General features: G+C 43.1%; 1 protein-coding gene across 4 annotated transcripts in view; it reads right to left on the bottom strand.

The window, feature by feature from the left end:
- Dpf3 (double PHD fingers 3) overlaps window positions 1-19,022 on the bottom strand; it is a 245,605-nt gene that overhangs the window by 118,705 nt on the left and 107,878 nt on the right. For all 4 annotated transcript variants that reach the window (XR_011373628.1, XR_011373614.1, XM_070030916.1 and 1 more), the window contains exons 2-3: window positions 17,417-17,577; window positions 4,021-4,128 (exon numbers count right to left, since the gene is read on the bottom strand). Coding sequence is in view for 2 of the 4 variants with exons in the window: in XM_070030916.1 (XP_069887017.1) it covers window positions 4,021-4,128; window positions 17,417-17,577 (269 nt within the window). In the remaining 2 variants the exon portion in view is untranslated. The remainder of the gene's footprint in view (window positions 1-4,020; window positions 4,129-17,416; window positions 17,578-19,022) is intronic.

Genomic DNA, 19,022 nt, shown 5'->3' with positions numbered 1-19,022 from the left:
TAGGGAACTAATTAAGATGCAGGATTTTTTCAAAAGCTGAGGAAGTTGGCCGCAGCCCACTCCCATCTGTAAAGTTCTGGCAGTTCAGAGCAAGCAGGCCCAGAGCCCTAGGTGGGCAAGGCAGGCAGGACTCAGGCCTCTCTCTGCCTGGACCGTCTACTCACTGACACCCCTCCGAGAGACCTGGTATCTGCTTGCTTACTGCAAGGAGCTGTTGGCCAGCTTATGGCTCCCACTGCTTTGGGATATTCTAAACTACAGTCTCCTTCAGGCCTGCTGACAGAAGTCAGTTTCCCCAACAACATGGACAGGGGGTTCTGGGTCATTCATCTCCAGTCATTGAGAGACTGCCAAAATGTATTACAAGAAGGAGGAGGAGGAGGGGTGGAGGAGGGGTAACGGAGGAGGAGGAGGAGGAAGAGGAGGAGGAGGAGGAGGAGGAAGAGGAACCAGAACCAATTCCAGGCTACCTTCCTTCCCATCATCCATGGCATTAGGTAGAGAAGCAAAGAGCTTCTGCTGCTCCCCAACTGTCCCAGGACGGAGGGGATCAAGGCCCCAGTACTCAAGGAACAGGAGGCATTTCAACCTTCAGAGTCTGATAGCTCCAGGATGATCGTGTGTGCCGGGGTCATGGAACAAGGTGTTCCTTGGTTCCCACCGGCTCCCCTAGAGTTCTTGGCTTCCCCATCAATACCCCCTGGGAAATTAAGTTCCTAATCTTCACTACAGTCTTGCAGCCTCTAAAATGAAGATAATATCTTCCTGGGACCAGAGGGACCAAAGGTCTGGGGCAGAAAGACGCTAAATTGATCTAAGCAGACTATCTGAGCATTTGATCCAGAGGGACATAAGTAAAAGTTTGTTCCCAGCCTTTCTCTTTCCTTTATCAAAAAAAAAAAGTGAAGCTAAAGGCCCTTTTTTTAATCAGCTGGCTTCTGCTCAGTATCCACCCCTGCTTTAGGGCTTTCCAGTGGGTATTTACCACCCATCTTTCTTGCCTGCCAGCTCACCCACTTGCCAAGGGATGACAGAGTTAAGTCCTCCGGGGGCGGGGGGGAGGCCCCTCGCTAGCCCCAGCTCTTTGCCTGAGCCTGGGTATGGTAGAGAATGTGATGTCTGAGTTGTCATACACCTTGCTTTGCTTCTGCAGCCAAATGCAAGCTACAGAGAACACTGAACTCGGTTGTTAGTCAGGCGAAAGAAATAATGTTGTATGTGTTGTCCTTCAGCCACCCAGGCAAGTAGGAGGCTGGGAAATGTTTGTTCAAGACTGATTGGAGGGGGGATGCTGGCGTGAGAAGTGTCCGGGTCCAGGGACATCAGGAACGCTCTCCGACTTTAAAAAGCTCTCCCAGGCTCCCAGCCACCTCCCACCCCACGCACACACAGTTTTCTTTCCAGTAAGTAGTAAAGAAACGTAGGAGGGTGGCATTGTCACAGCGAGGCAGATGGGCTGAGGAAAGCAAGACTGGGGAGTCCCTCCATCGGGGTGTAATTGAGCCCAGGAATGAACAGCTTCTTGGCAGCCAAGATCTGGCTCTGCTCTCCCCACCCAGGGAACCTCCTTGCCCCAGATAAGTTTTGTGCTCTGGGGGCAAAACCAGAAGTGATCGAAGGGATGGCTCATCGGCCCTGCCCTGACCTCAGACCCTCTCCAAGGTCCCTTGGGCCTCCTGAGGCTGTATTCTCTCCCTCTGATCGGACCCAGCTTCCCCACACAGCTGTGCAGAGCCAGGGCCAGGCCCGTACTGAACCTCATACATCCTGGTCTTTGCCGTAAGCTGCCTGTCACCACCAGACTCAGACAGGGGCAAAAATGAAGATGGAAGGACACGCTGGGAATGGCACAATACACAAGCAAAACACTCCGCTGTCCTTGAGCCCAAAGCAAATGGAATAAAAATAAGTGATCGGTTGTTTGAGAATAGCATCCAGGTCAAGCCTATGCTTAGGGAGGACATACCCCAGAAAAGGGAGGAGGGCCTCTCATATGGAAACTATATGCTGTGCATGCTAAGCACAGGTCACTCCCACACAGGGACACGATGCAGCCTGTGCTCCCCAGCCCACCAGAAGGGGCATCCTTCTTAAGTGTCCACCCAGAGAAGGCACCATGTGCTGTAGGCGAGGCTCTAGAATGTAGGCACTTGCTTAAAATGTTGGCTAACATGAAAGAATCCAAATGCAAATGGGCGTTGCCTCTCGGAAAAGTGGTGTGCAACTTTGATGGGTCCTGGCTGCTTCCAGGTTCCAGGCCGAGGCTCGCTCATCATCTCTGGGGCCCAGGACTCTTCAATGGTGTCTTTATTTACCACCTGCAGTTGCAGCAATATAGGGGCATGCCTAAGCATCAGGCTGGACCTGGTGGCAGACTCAGAACAAGATCAGGAAACCACCCACAGGCAATTGGACATAGACTTTGGGGCTTAAGGTTTCGTAGGCTTAGTTCATAATAGGTCTGCAGATCCAAAGAGGGGAACAAGTTCACCTGAGAAGAAGCGCTGTCATTACCCTGAGGTGTTTACTGTCTTCCAGGAGCTGGGAGCTGGCTAGAGGAAGGAGCTGGCCTTGAACTCAGCACTTCCCACCTGTAGATGTGGCACCCACCATGAGGCCCATCCTTCCAAGAGCCAGAGCCATCCTTGGTCTTGCTCCAGGATGCTGAGTATCTGTAGGACTGAGCCTTTACCTGCCAAACCTGACAGAGCCTCTTCTGCCAGAAGAAAACACAGAGGAGAAACCTTCAAAGGGTCACAAATCCAGACACCGTGTGCTAGGGATGGCTACAGAAAACCGCCAGCTCAGGTGGTTTTCTTTCTCTGGCCGGTAACAGCAGGTCAGATGTGTGAATGCAGCTGTTTCTTGGGTATCCACAGGCAAGGCACAAACTCTGGGACACCAGGATGCCTAAAGCACACACTTGTAGATGGAAGGACCACGAGCTAGCCTGGAGCTTCTTGCCTCCCTCTGTTGAACTATTTACCTTCTATTTCCATGGATTGTGTCTCTAGGACACTTGGATCTCCTAGAGCCTGCATCAAGGAGGGGGTTGGGACAACTCAGCCATTGCTATGAAGTATTTGTGAGGATCTATAAGTTGTGTGAGGGCATTTCAGAACACAGAAAGAGCCCCCCTGAAGAATCTAGCTTCTGCCCCCATCCTCCACAAATAAAACTGCTACCTAAGTGAAATCTGGGTAATGCAAACAATTCCAAACCACCACAGTAAAGCATTTACAAACGCAGGCTAAGGGGTCAGTGCAGAAAGGGGGGGTTGAGGGAGCTGCCACGCACCCAGCAATACTGGTGACACAGGGAAGGAGCACTAACTCTGCTTGCACCTCCTGAATCGCACTGTTCCCACCGTTCCAGTCACATCCCAGCTGTGCCGCTTCCAAAACAGAGAACTGCTTAACAAAGGCCCCAAGACAATCACTTGGCCTTCTTTCATCCCAGACACATTTATGAAGACAACCATGAGGGCTGAGAGGTGATAACAGGGGTGTCAAGTTCCCAATTTCCTCCTGTAGAACTACCCCAACTCTTCCATAGGGGAAGAGTTAATGACCTGGTCCTTTCCGAGTATGATGCTCCCAGTAGTCCACTTAGGCAGTGGGGAGAGGGTCTGCAAGGTCTCTCCTCTCCTTCGACACACAACCTGAGGCAGGTCTCTTTACTTGAGAACACAGGAAGGTAGTGCCTGGCCCAAGAGCATGCAACAACTTGGGCTCTGGTAGGAGCTCCTGGGCCTGGCCCCTGCTGCTCCCTGCTTTGTCTCCCTGGAGTAGCAAAAGAGGGAAGACAAGGAAGGGGGAGGCTAGAGATGCCAGAAGAGAAATGTATGAGGACATGTGGGCAAAAGTGCCCAAAGTGGACTCAGAGACACACCTCTGAGAGTCCCGTGGGTACTTGATGTTCTGAAGTACTCACAACCTAGATCAAGAAGCCAGCCAGCGATTGTACTCAGGCCTCCCCGCTCAGCTGCCACAGCCCTGCTGAGGTCCCCAGGACACTCACCAGGCTTGATTTCCAGCAATCGTAGCTTCGGGTCCTCAGGTGGATGCAATCGTCTTTTCTTGCGCCAGCAGCGGGCTGGGTATGTGTACAGCTGCCCCGGAGCCAACCCTATGGACAGAGACAATGTGAAGATAAAAAGATCTCAGGCTGGAAGGAACCCTGCAAACTACCCTGACTGGTCTTGTCATTCACAGGAAGGGAAAACTCAAGCACAGTCAACATCTGGCTTATGATAGAGTCAAGGCTGACTCTGGGTCATCTGACCTCAGTCCTTTGCTCTGTCTGCTCCACCAAGCTGTTCAACAAGGCCATGCCAGGAAAAAACAAAACAAAACAAAACAAAACAAAACATTGCCTTCACCAATTCTGCTATCTAGACCTAAGAAGAACACTAGAAGAACTTCCAGCCTCCAGGAGCCTACCAGCCAACCTCACCACTGCACTTCCAAGGCTATAGGGCTTCTCTCTCTCCAGGTTCAAGTTCTCCCTTCAAAGTTGAGCAGAAGTCACAAGTCAACCAGAGGAGCATTTCAAAGCCACAGGATCAAAAGAGCCACATGTGCTTACTGGCTCCTCCCATCACCATTGGCTGAGAGCAGCTTCATGGGACTCTACACCTATTATGGAGCCTCCATGGCCTACATCCTGGGACATCCCTGCCTACCAGCCTGGGCCTTACACAAAGAAATGGGCTCATGAATCACTCTGTCTTCCAATGGGAGCTCCCACTAACATTAGGCCTCTGACATCTCCAGCATCCTTATCATGCCAATCCCCCCCACACACACACAGGGAGACTTCTTGCTCATCAAACAACTCCTTGTGGTTCCTGTAGCACACAATATGGTAGGCAAAGTCCTAGGAAGTGGGTAGATTCTCCACACTAGACCAATGGAGTCCGTTCCCAGAGAGATTTAGAACTTCTGGAAAAGGGCAAAGTCTGCACTTAAACTCAGTGTGCCCTCCTAAATCCCTTTGATGTCTCTCCAAATAAACCAGCAAGCCAAGCAGCCCCCACTGCCTTGCTAGAGGGAAAGCCAGTGAGAACAGGACTTCTCTCATTCTTCTCTTATTTTTGGGGGGGTGAGGGAAAGAGATGCTGTACTGGGGCTTGAACTTAGGGCCAAAGACTTTCATTTGGCTTTTTTGTTCAAGACAAGTGTTCTATCACTCGAGCCACTTCTCCACTTCTAGCTTTTCTCTGGTTAGCTGGAGATAGAGTCTCATGGACTTACCTCCCCGGGCACTGATGAACAGTGATCATCAGATCTTAGACTCCTGAATAGCTAAGATTAGAGGACTGAGACACCAGTCCTTGGCTTTCCTGTCTTTATTCTTGTTAGAACCTTGAGACCCAGAACTGAGCCTGATAGGTAGAAGAAGCCAGATACGTGTCTGTTGAATGGATGGATGGATGGATGGATGGATGGATGGATGGATGGATGGATGGATGGATCTATTCCAACTTCCCTTTGTACTACAGTGAAGTCACAGCTCTGTCATATGTAGCTATGTGTGACAAGGACAGCTGTTGGATGTAGGCAGCCCCACATAACAGTGTCACTGCTGATACCTCAGACCACAGGGCCCCAAATACATCAAGACCCTACTTCCATTTGCTCATTTCCATTTTAAGGCCTTTACAAGTTAAAAGAGGGAACTGCCTTCTCTTTCTTTTTTTTTTTTTTTTTTTGCCTTTGTAGGGGGAAAGTCTATAAAAGTTCCCCTACTATATATCCATTTACACACTTCTCATTTTCTTTTTTTTTTTTGGGGGGGGGGGGTCCAGTCGTGGGGCCTGAACTCTGGGCCCGGGCGCTGTCCCTCAGCTCTTCAGCTCAAGGCTAATGCTCTACCACTTGAGCCACAGCGTCACTTCCGGCTTTTTTCTTTTTGCTTATGTGGTGCTGAGGAATCGAACCCAGGGCCTCAGGCATGCAAGGCAAGCGCTCTACCACTGAGCCACCTTCCCAGCCCCACACTTCTCATTTTCACCTGTCATCTTTATACTCCTTGAGCTGGATCCCAAGCAGAGGTAACTAGCCTAGCATTAAAGAACCAAACTGCTCAGGTACCCTTATGTGTTAAGTATCATTTAAACCCCAAAGCAGTTCCCACAGATTTCAAAACTATGAATAAGGTGAAGGTTTTGCTCCCTCTCCCTCTTTGATCGCAGGAAACTAGTAAGGTTGAGAAACAGTAGGCTCCTGACTCATGGGCTTCTGCACTGAAGGATTCTTCAGCTCTGAGCTCCCTGAGCTCTGAGGACCAGGCATGTGGCCATGTTGAGAAGACCTAATGAGTCAAAGTCTGCCTGACCAGCTTTGCCTCCTGGCCATGGCCTGTCTCGCTGTGCCTCTCTGGAGCGGAGGCATTGCTGGACATGGCTCAGCGTGTCTGGTGTGGCTCGCTTCAGAACTGTTCCATCTCTCCTCCCATCGTTCCTGAATGGATGCACTCATTCTGGAGACATTCCAGATGTACAGATCACCTCCAGGGATGGTGGCCCCCCAGGATCTTAGAATCCCCACTGTGAGAAACACATCTGCCTCTCAAACACTGCTGTCAGGAGTGTGATCGGCATACATGGATGAAGAAATTGGCTTGCCCAGGACAACTACCAAGCTCTTCCCCTTTGACCCAGCAATTACATTTCAAGAAATCTGTATCACAGATCCACACATAAAAATACAATACCCATATCATATTTTATCCTATCAAAGATGGAAACAATCAAATTTCATCTACAGGGACTTGATTAAATAAACAATGATAATGTACTATTTTTAATAGTATAATACACTACTAAAAAGTTAAGCTAATGCTCAGGGCTGGTGGCTCACACCTGTAATCCTAGCTACTAGGGAGATCTGAAGATTGCAGTTCAAAGTTACTCCAGGCAGGAAAGTCCATGAGGACTCCAACTAACCACAGAGAGAGAGAGAGAGAGAGAGAGAGAGAGAGAGAGAGAGAGAGAGAGAGAGAGAGAGAGAGAGGTGGAGATGTGGCTCAAGTGGTAAAGTTCTAGCCTTAAGCAGAAAAGCTAAGGGCACCCAGGCCTGGGGTTCATGCCCCAATATCAGTGCAGAGAGTGGCAGGGGGCGGGGGAGGGGGGAGAAAGAGAAGAGAAAAAGAGAGAAGGGAGAGGAAGGGAAGGGAAGGGAAGGGGAGGGAAGGGAAGGGGAGGGGAAGGGAGGGGAAAGGAGATGTTTCAAAATCTTGACTAGCCAAAGATGGAAGAATGTAAGCATCCATCAGAATAATGCCTGCCAATGACTAAAACATGAAAAATGTTTAACTCTGAGATCACGATGATACTCAAATAACTTTATTGGTTATTTTTTTAAGAATATCAAGGAACTTGACAAAACTAACAGGACTTAAGAAACAAAGAACTCCCACTCATCTGGTTGAACCACTACTAAATATCCCCATGCTGCTGATCACATATATGGTATATAACATATGAGCACCGTTATATATTACAGACTGTGATAGACAATTTGCTCCAGGAAAGTTAGAATGAACTTGTGACTTTAAATGAGCATCATTATTCCACAATACTGTGAATTTCCGGAAATTAAGTAATCACTTAATCACGATCAAAAAAAAAAAAAAAAAAAGAACCTTGGGGAAGGGAGGGAGGGAGGGGATGGTAGGGGGAAAACAATGGAGGGGGTAACAATGTTCAAGAGGAAGTGTACTCATTACCTCACTCATGTAACTGTAACCCTCTGTATAGTATCTTTACAATAAAAAAAATAAAAATTAAAATTAAAAAAAAAGAATATCAAGGAACTAACTTAATATTTTGAAAACTGGTAAATAAAATGGTAAAATCATTTATCCTGCCTTTCTTAACTATACCTCACAATAACCAAATAACAATCACTTAAAATCAGGTGTCACCTTTTCTGAAAATCTTAATGGAATATGAGTCTAGTGATTATCATCAAGGGCTGCTAACATCAAGAAAAGAGAGATACCCATATCACAAGAGCCTCCTGAAGAAAATACACTCTACCACTTAGGAATCATTATTGCCAAAATAAAAAATTAGTTTAAAAATGGAAGGGGAATAAGAACCTAAATAAGTCTCTAGACCTAATTACCAATTCACAGGAGTAAGACCACAGGGATGCAATCAGTTCTAGGAAACCCTACGGTGCAAGCAACCCCATTCCTTTAACAAATAAATGTAAGGATGATGAGAGAGAAAGCAGAGAGGAACTCACAGATCTAAAGAGATTTAAGAGATATATGTCCATCAATTATAATATAATATAAGGATTTTATTTGGATCCTATCTTAAACTAGAGGTAGAAAATGAATATGGATCAAATATTTGATGATGTTAAATTCTAATTGAGATGTGATTGCAGGCTAAGGGTTGACTCCATTTTTAAGTACCTATCCTATACAACAACACACTTATAGATAAAATAACATGTTGCCTTGGTTTTGTTTCAAAATAATCTGGAAACAGGAAGAAAAGTAGCAAGAGAGTATGAATGAAACAAAATTGACCCGGGTTGATCATTGTTGAGGCTGGGCTACACAAACATTCGTTTCACTCTTCTCTTCATTTTTATATGGGCATGACATGTTGTAAAAAAAAATTTTTTTTTGTTTTAATTATGCCTACATAAAGCCAGCCAACAAACTGGCCCCAGTAAAAATCTGGGGCTTGGGCAGGATGGCAGATTAAAAGCATTCACAATCTAGAGTAAGGCAAAAAATAAATAAAAAGGTAACACAATCTCTCCTGTGCTACCTGAAGAGAGGAAGAGAGAAGAGTATCAGACATCATGAAGGAGGAAACAAGATAGTAAAAAGCACATGAAAACCAAAGCAACAGAGAAAAGCATCAAACAGTTCCAAACCCCATCCCTGGCTTACCAGGAGAGGGAGAAGAGACAGATTAACCAGGTGACAGACTGCCAATCTAGCTGTGAGATTAACCCCCACACACCTCCTGAAAGAATTAAACCTCATGCAAGGGTTTGCAAGATAGCAACTGTTCTGGTATGGCAGGCTAGTCATGGTAAAGAAAGACACTCTGTTCTTAACCAGCTCAGAGGGCTGTGGCAAGATGCCATGTTGAGAGAAGGCCTATTTTTTTTTCTAACTGTGATACATTTGAAAATAAGATACAATCGTGGCTCAAGAAGTCTTGGGATACCCTGCCACAAAGACTGGGTGGAAAAACTGCCACAAGAGGTGGTTACATTGAAGATGAGAGTCTCATACAGCCCACTGTGGGGAACTGTACCAGCACAGGATACAGTTCTGCTCTTCAGAGGCCTCACCCTTCTGCTAAGGCAGAAAGAAAGCAGATCTGCCTCCTGGCTCCCTATGATAACTTCTAGGTGGCTTAGAGCCCTGCTCCCAGACTCTCTGAATTACCTGATACCTACAACTACCTCAACACACACACACACACACACACACACACACACACACACACACACACACACAGATACACAGAAGCCAACTCTGATGCGGGGGCTGAAAGCACACACCTGGGAACTACATCATGGCATGAGTTTGCTGACAATCAGGACTGAGCAACTAGGACCCTTAGTCCTCCAGCCCATTAAAGAACTCAATGTTCTGCATGATTCCCCCACTCACCGGTGCATTCAAACCCCCAAGGTTTGCTGGCCCTGAGGGCACAAACCAGGGCACCTGTAGGACAAGTGGTAATCTGCTTAGCTCACAAACTACAAAACTCTCTGCAGCCAATAGCAGCTCCCAGTGCACAAAGAAGGGGAGGCTCCTTTGAGGAAAGCAGTCCAGAAGTGAACAACTGGCTATTCTATAGGAGACTCTGACTAGACCTGAGAAGTACTAGGGATCAAGCCCAGTGCCCTGAACACTAGGTAAATGCTTGCCTACTGAGACATGCCCCCAGTCCGGTGGTGAGAAACAGCACCTTAACCTGCCTGCCCAGTCCTCTGTGCTGCCTGAACACTAAGACTATGTCAACTGAAATCCTATTGGTGATTAAAACTCCTGACCAACATCTTGGTGTCAGATGTATAAAACCACATATAAAAGCACAAATAATATGAAAAAAATAAGGCAACAAGTCTCTCCCTAAAAGTCAACAATTCAAAGCAATAGTGAAAGGCATGAAATTTCAAATAATAAACTCATAATAAAAATGATTTTAAGAATGATAAACGGGGAGGAACACAAATGTGCAATGTCTATATGCCTCTAATCATAAAGTAATATTTGTCAAAATGAATTCCAAAAAATGGAAACAAGAAGTTTTTTCTTTGTTGTGGTTTTTTGTTTTGTTTTGTGTTCCTCTTGTTTAATCTGTCTTTGGGAGGACGGTAAGGGGGAGCACAGGAATGGAGGGACAAAGGGGGAACAGATGCAGCAGTGGTACTCACTGGACTATGCAACTTGTAGGTGGGGACAGGAGGGGAAAACTGGGAGAGAGCAAAGGAGTGAGTGATATTGTCCAGAAAGAAATGTAGTTATTACCTGACTTATATAACTGTAACCCCTCTGCACATTGCCTTTATAATAACAGTAAAAATAAAATTAATAGTAAGAATGGTCAACAGATTGAAGAGAACATACATAAGCACCTGAATGAATCCAAAGAAGATATAATGAATAGCTGAATGAATTAAAAAAGAAGTCAAATCATTCATTCAGAACTCATTCAGCTGGATGAAATAAACAAAACAACCTAGGGCATGAAGGAGGAATTCAATAAAGATACAGAAACCCTAAAACAAAATTCTAATTGAAACCCTGTCAGCGAAAAAGTTCTGTAACCCAAATTCCAAATTCAAATATCAGCCTTACTAGTACAGTGAAGCAAGTTGAAAACTAAGTATCAGGAATTGGAAATAAAGTGGAAGAAATAAATCAATCAAAGACAAAAAATGCAAAGAAAATTAAAATGGATCACACAAGACACCTGGGATGCCATCAAAAGAGCAAGGAGGTAATTCAAGAAATAGAACAAATATTCAACCAGTAATAGCAGAAATGTTTCCTCAATTTGGAGAAAGAGAGAGTCACTCTCTTCTTTGGCTTCAGAATATCAACAGGCAAGATCAAAAAGAAACAAACTGCCCTCTCCCTGGACTGTGAGCATGACTCAATTTGTTGTGTTTTCCTGGCAAGTGCACGGCCCTGAGTTTAATCCCCAGTAGTGTGAAGAAAAGGAACAAGAAAGAGGAAGAGGAGGAGGTAAAGAAGAAGAGAGGAAACGCTGCTAGACATATTAATAAGAACTAAATATGCAGAACAAAGAATATTGAAAATGTCAAGAGAGCAGAAACATGTCACATACAAAGGCAAGCCCATCAGAATAACAGCAAATGTCTCAACAGATACTATAAGAGTAAAGAGGACATGAAATAATACATTCCAAGCAAAAAAAGAAAATCAATCTAGAATAATTATTCGGTAAAGCTACCCTTCATAATTAAAGGAAACATAAAAACCTTCCATAGCAAACAAAAACTAAACAAATTTGTAATCACTAAACCAGTACCACAGAAAATAATTTTAAAAATCCTACACAGAGAAGAGAGAAATAAACACACCATGAAAATACAGGAAAGAATAAATCCCACAAGGAAAGTATAATATCAAGTGTAGAATGAAAGAGAAGAAAGCATCACAAAAACAGCAAAATGTCAAGAAATACTACATATCTTTCAACGTTCTCATAGAATGATGGACTGAATTAAAAAGCAATATACAACCATTTGTTACCTATAAGAAATACATCTCTGGGGGAAAAAAAAGAAATATATCTCTGGGAAGTTGGTTCAGTGGTAGAGTGCTTGCCTGGCATCCATGAGGCCCTGGGTTCGATCCCTCAGCACCACATAAGCAGAAAAAAAGCTGGAAGTAGCCTTGAGCTGAAGAGCTGAGGGACAGCACCCAGGCTCAGAGTTCAGCCCCCACAACCGACAAGAAAGAAGAAAGAAAGAAGAAAGAAAGAAAAAGAAAGAAAGAAAGAAAGAAAGAAAGAAAGAAAGAAAGAAAGAAAGAAAGAAAGAAAGAAAGAAAGAAAGAAAGAAAGAAAGAAAGAAAGGAAAAGAAATGTATCTCAATGACAAAGATAAACATTGGTTTTAGTGACATGGAAGAAAAAGATATCCCAAGCAAATGGACTCCAAAAGCAAGCATGAGTAGATAAAATAGACTGAGTCAAAATTAATCAGAGTGACAATGAAGGCCATTTCATATTAATAAAAACAACATTCCACCAAAAGGAAATAACAATTGTTAACATATAAGCACAAAATATTGATATGTCCACCTTCATAAAACACCACTGGATTTATAAGTACAGACAGACCCTCCCACACAATAATAGTGGGAGAAGTCAATGCTCCATTCTCATCACAGAGAGGTAATGCAGACCCTCATCCCAAAAATAAACAAACTTCAGAAATAATTGACACTTATAAACAAACAAAAAACCTCAATAAACACTTATAGAATCTCTCATCCAGCAACTACACAATACATATTCTTCTCAGCAGCCCATGTCTACAAAAGACACAAAATAAGTCTTAACAAAATAAGAAAACTGAAGTAATCTGTATTCTATTAGACCAATAAAACTAGAACTCAAACAAAAACAAAACTATAGAAAATATTCACACACTTGGAGACTGAATGTTGTTGAATGACCAGCAAATCACTGAAGAACTAGGAGGAAAATAAAAAAATTCCTAGAATTTAACAAAACTGAAAAGGAAGAAAGAAAGGAAGAAAAAGAAAGAAAGAAAGAAAGAAAGAAAGAAAGAAAGAAAGAAAGAAAGAAAGAAAGAAAGAAAGAAAGAAAGAAAGAAAGAAAGAAAGGAAGGAAGAAAGAAAGAGAGAAAGAGAGAGAAAGAAAGAAAGAAAGAAAGAAAGGAAGGAAGGAAGGAAGAAAGAAAGAAAGGAAGAAAGAAAGAAAGAAAGAAAGAAAGAAAGAAAGAGAGAAAGAAAGAGAGAAAGAGAGAGAGAAAGAGAGAGAGAAAGAGAGAGAAAGAGAGAGAAAGAAAGAAAGAAAGAAAGAAAGAAAGAAAGAAAGAAAGAAAGAAAGAAAGAAAAAGAAAGGAAGGAAGGAAGGAAAGAAGGAAGGAAGCAAGAAAGGAAGGAAGAAAGGAAGGAAGGAAGGAAGAAGAAAAGAAAAAGAGAGGAAGAGGAGGAGGGAAGGAAAGAAGGAAGAGACAAGAAAAGAGTGAACTTTCAAATGAGTCGCCTAAAGATACAACTCAAGGTCCTAGAAAAATAACAACAAACCAAACCCAAAGTGAGCAAAGTGAAAAGAAATAATAAATAGGGAATAAATTCATGAAATGGAAACAAAAAGAAATAAAAAGGAGAGACTAAACTTAAAAAAAATAAAAAAGAAAAGGTTTCTTTAAAAGGTAAATAAGCCGGGCGTCAGTGGCTCACGCCTGTAATCCTAACTACTCAGGAGGCTGAGATCTGAGGATGATGGTTCAAAACTAGCCAAGGCAGAAAAGTCCCAGTGGACTCTTATCTCCAATTAACTACTCAAAAATTGGAAGTGGCACTATGGCTCAGAGTAGTAGAGCCTTGAGGAAAAGAGTTCAGGCCAATGCCCGGACCCTGAATTCAACCCCACAACTGACAAAAAAAAAAAAAAAAAGATTAATAAACCTTAACCAAACTGAATATAAAAGAAGGAATCCATATTAATAAAATTAGAGGAAGAGAGAAAAAGAGAGAGAGAGAGAGAGAGAAAGAGAAAGAGAGAGGGAATCATAACATCTAAGGGCCATGAGGGAATACTTTGAAAACTTATATTCTAATAGACTAGACAATCTAAAGAAATGAATAAATTTCTAGGTACATTTGAATCAACATGATATAAATCAATCAAAATTGAATCAACATGATATAAACAACTTGAAAAAGTCTGTACCAAGCAATGAGATAGAAGCCATAATATTCTCCCAATAGTCAGGCAGAGTAATAGAGAGGATCAGATTGACTAAAATACATTGTAAAGATGTATGAAAATATAAGTGAGCCCCCTCCCCATGTAACTAAATATAAACTAATAGACAAAAAGAGTCTTTCAACAAAGAAAAGCCTAGGATCAGATAGAATCATTCATTGCTCTTTAAAAATCTTTACCAGCTATACAGCTGAAAAAGGCCTTACATCCAAAATATGCAAGGAGTTCAAGAAACTAAATAACCCAATCAATAAATGGGCAAAGTAAGTAAATAGAGACTTCTCAGAAGAAGTAAGAATGGCAAATAAACATATGAGGAAATGCAAATCAAAACAACATTGAGATTCCATCTCACCCCAGTAAGATTGGCCAACATTGGGAAATTGAAAACAACAATGTTGGCAGGGATGCAGCAGGGGGGATGGGAGGAGAACCATAATGAACCATTGGTGGTGTAAACTAGTATAACCACTCTAGAAGGCAGTTTGGAGACTCATGAAAAAACTAGACAGAACTTCCCTATGACCCAGCCATACATACCACTCTGGGGCATCCACCCAGAACATTACAAGTCAGGATATGGTAAAGACGCTTGCACATCCATGTTCATTGCTGCACTATTCACAACAGCCAAGTTATAGAAACAGCTCAGATGCCCTACAACAGATGAGTAGATCAATAAAATGTGGTACACATACACAATGTAGTTTTACTCATCTATTAGAATAATGTTATATCATCTGCAGGAAAATGGGTAGACCTAGAACAAATCATGTTAAGTGAGGTAAGCCAAGCTCAGAGAGACAAACAACTCATGTTTTCTCTCCTACGTGGAAGCTAGGTCTAAAATACAACTAAACATGATCATTTACACTGGGCTTTATGTAATTACACACAAACTGACTAAAGGAGGATATAAGAAGGGAAGGAATCCAAAAAAGTAACTCCTCTGAACATCTAAAGTACTAATTATCAAGATAAACTGCAAGAATTGAAACATGTTTGGTTGTTCCTTGTTTGTTTCATTTTAATTTCTTTGGTTTTGTTTTTCTTTTGGGGGTGGGAAAAGGGAAGGCATAAGAATGGAGGAAAGAAGGGTGAGAAAACTCAGTCACTGTATTCAACATATACTATGTTTAAAAATGAACTAACTTGTAGGTAAGTATGGGAAGGGGAAATGGGTGAAAGCAAAGGAAGGAATGAAAATGCCCAAGGAGCATTATACTCATAAAAGTATATGTACTCATAAAAGCATTATACTTATAAAAGTATAACCCCTGGAAGTGGTGCTGTGGCTCAAGTGGTAGAGTGTACATGAGCTGAATTGTTGAGGGACAGTGCCCAGGCCCAGAGTTCAAGCCCCATGACGGACAAAAAAAAAAAAAAAAAAGTATAACCCCTTTGTGTAACTCCTTAAAAATAACTATTTAAGCCAGGCACCAGTGGCTCATGCCTGTAATCCTAGTTATGGAGGAGGCTGAGATTTGAGAATTGAAGGCTTTTTTTGTTGTTGTTGTTGTTTTGTTGTTGTTTTTTTTTTTTTTGGTCCGGTCATGGTGCCTGAACTCTGGGCCTGGGCGCTGTCCCTCAGCTCTTCAGCTCAAGGCTAGCACTTTACCACTTGAGCCACAGCGCCAGCTTTTTTTTCTGCTTATGTGGTGCTGAGGAATCGAAGCCAGGGCCTCATACATGCAAGGCAAGCACTCTACCACTGAGCCACCTTCGCAGCCCTGAGGATTGAAGTTCTAAGCCAGCCATGGCAAGAAAATTCATGAGACTTTTATCTCCAATTAACCAGGGGGGAAAAATGAGTGGTGCTGTGATTCAAGTGGTAGAGAACTGGAGCACAAAGGCTGAGAAACAGTGCCCACAACCTGAGCTCAAGCCCTACAACTGGCACAAAAGAAGAAGAACAGCAGCAGCAGCAGCAGCAGCAGCAACTACTACTGGCAGGATGCTGGTGGCTTGTGCCTATATTCCTGACTACTCAGGAAGTTGAGATCAGAGAATCATGATTTGAAGCCAGTCTGGACAGAAAAGTTCTGATAATACCATGCCCAACCAACCAGCAAAAAGCCAGACTGGAAGTATGACTCAAGTGGTAGCGTATCAGCCATGAGCAAGCAAGCCCTGAGTAAACATGAAGTCCAGAGTTCAAATCATGTTACCAGCAAATATACACAAACACACACAGAACTATAACAAGTATACTTGAAACTATTTCATGGAATATAAAAGGAAAAACACTCAAATTCATTCTACAACATTATTAAAACTAATAGCAAAACCAAACAATGACATGATTTAAAAAAAAATAGTAGGTCAATTTCCTTAATGAACATACATACAAAGATTCTCAGCAAAATAGCATACATACAGAGATTCTCAGCAAAAATCACACAATCATCTCAAAAGAAGATAGAAAAAAGTCTTTGATAAAATTCAACATGTTATCATGATAAAAAGCTCTGAAAAGAAGGCACTGGTTGCTCACACCTGTAATCCTGGCTACTACTCAGGAGGCTGAAATCTGAAGATTGCAGTTCAAAACCAGCCCTCACAGCAAAGTCCATGAGATTCTCCAATTAACCACAGAAAACCAGAAGTGGCACTGTGCTCAGGTGGTAGAGCGCTCACCTTAAGCTGAAGAGCTAAGGAACAGTGCCCAGGGCCAGAGTTCAAGCCCCATGACTGACAAAAAAAAAAACTCTGAAGAAGCTAAGAATAGAAGGAACACACCTCACCATAATAATAAAGGCTATATATAAATGACAAACATATAGCCAACATCATACTAAATGGGGAAAAACTGAAATTATTTCCTCTAAAGTCAAGAAATAAACAAGTGTGTACGCTTCCCACTCTTACTCAATGTAATAAAAAGTATATACTAAAATTGCTAGCCAAATCAATAAGGCAAATGAAAAAAAAAAAAAGAAAATGAATTCAAATAGGGGAGACAGTAGTCAAATTATCTCCATTTACAGATGACACAATCCTATACCTAAAAGACCCTAAAGAGCTGGGTGCTGATGGCTCACACCTATAATCTTAGCTACTCAGGAGGCTGAGATTTGAGGATGGTACTTAAAAGCCAGCCTGACCAGGAAAGTCCGTGAGGCTCTTATCTTCAATTAACCACCAAAATACCATAAGTAGTGCTGTGGCTCAAAGTGGTAGAGCGCTGGTCTTGAGCAAAAGAGCTCAGGGACAGCACTCAGGCCCTGAGTTCAAGCCCTACAATCGACATTAATTAATTAATTAATTAATTAATTAATTAATTAAAAGCAATTAAGCTTATATAATTATGAGTACAGCTAATCAGGCCCCCTTGTTGGCCCCTCCCCCCCATCCCAGCAGCATGGCCTTCTAGACACCTGGTCCTCCTTGCTCACAGCCCGCGTGCACACGTGTCCCCTGAGTGGCGCATCTCACCTGGGCCCCGGTGCCTCTTCTCCATCCAGATGTAGCAGTTGTTCTGAGCCACTCCGGTCTGCGAGTCCAGGAAGGGAAGCCGCACACTGCGCTCCGCACACAGCCTCGAGTTGTAACTCCGGCAGTGCTCAATGGCTTCCTTGTAGAACTGATCCCCAAGCCTGCCAGGAGACAAGAGAGGGAAGGGGTTGAGGCTCCAGAAAACCAAAATGCACCCGGGGGAAACTGAGGCAACCCCCTTCTCCCTAGGTAGAACTACAGTGAGCACCAAGAGCCTTTTCATGGAAAGAATGCAACACATATCAACTCTACAGATGCCACATCCTGTCCAGGTTGCATAGAAACGCCACCATAAAACGAAGGTCCCCATCAGGAAAAGCCTTCTGGGCAGCATCAGGTCTGGCTCCAAAAAGGAGGGTGCTCTGGAAGGATGTTCTGCCTAGGAGGAGACCTCCAGCTTCTAGAAGCCCGCCTTTAACAATCCCACTTTCTTCTCAGAGGTCACCAGCAAAGAATCCTAGGTTCCCAGTACAACAAGCAGAGCCATGTCATAGAAACAAGACTGGGAGACAGGAAACACCTGTAAGGTAGAGCTATTTATTACCAGGAAGAGAGACACACCTCTACCTTCTAAAGCCACATAAAGAAAAGTAAGTTTATCTGATGGAAAACAAGTAAAATAATCAGTGACTTCAATATAACCCCACTCTCAAAGTGGAATGAAGACACAAATAGAAGACTCTTGTTTTGAAGAGTGGTGATCTTTGGTATTCTTGGGAGCGAACAGGGAGTGGTGTGTGTGTGTGTGTGTGTGTGTGTGTGTGTGTGTGTGTGTGTGTGTGTGTGTGTGTGTGTGTGTGTGTGTGTGTGTGTGTGTGTGTGTGTGTGTGTGTGTGTGTGTGTGTGTGTGTGTGTGTGTGTGTGTGTGTGTGTGTGTGTATGCACCAGTACTGGGATTTGAACTCAGGACCTAGTAGTCTCACTTGGCTCTTTTGATTAAATCCGGCCTCTACATCCAGCTTTTTGCTGGTTAATTACAAATAAGAGTCTCAAAGACTTTTCTGCTCAGGCTAGCTTCAAACTGTGATGGTCAGATCTCAGTCTCCTGAGTAGCTAGGATTATAGGCATAAGCCACCAGCTATTAATATGAAGATAGTATCTTTTTTTTCAAAGTCCAAAAATATAACCCTGACACAATTGGTCAAATGTGAAGCACAAGCACAATTGATGACAGAAAACACCTAACAAATAAAACATAGGAACATGGTGGAAGCAAGTAAGTAGTCTGAGAAATTCTAATATAATACAATGATCTCTTCTAGGTAAACTTGAGCCTCCTGTGGGAGAGGGGACAGGAAGAGGGGGAGCCACAGGGATTTCAAGGACAAAAGGGAGAATCATGTCTAAGCAACATTTTGCTGACATTGAAGCAATAGTATGAATGTCCCTTTGTTTTGGATCTGTGTAGACTTGAGGAAGTCAAATCTGGGAGGGAAAACATCTCTAGATTAGAAGTCATGTATTTTATCTCTAGATGAGAAATAATGTATTTATAAACCAAAAGAGTTTAGAGAAATAAAGAAAGCAAATTTGAGGATTTTTTTT

The sequence above is a fragment of the Dipodomys merriami genome, unplaced genomic scaffold (assembly GCF_024711535.1).
Source record: "Dipodomys merriami isolate MVZ:Mamm:240054 unplaced genomic scaffold, mDipMer1.0.p SCAF_1, whole genome shotgun sequence".
NCBI lineage: Eukaryota > Metazoa > Chordata > Mammalia > Rodentia > Heteromyidae > Dipodomys > Dipodomys merriami.
The sequence above is the reverse complement of the archived record's forward strand: the minus strand, read 5'-3'. Positions and strand labels throughout refer to the sequence as shown.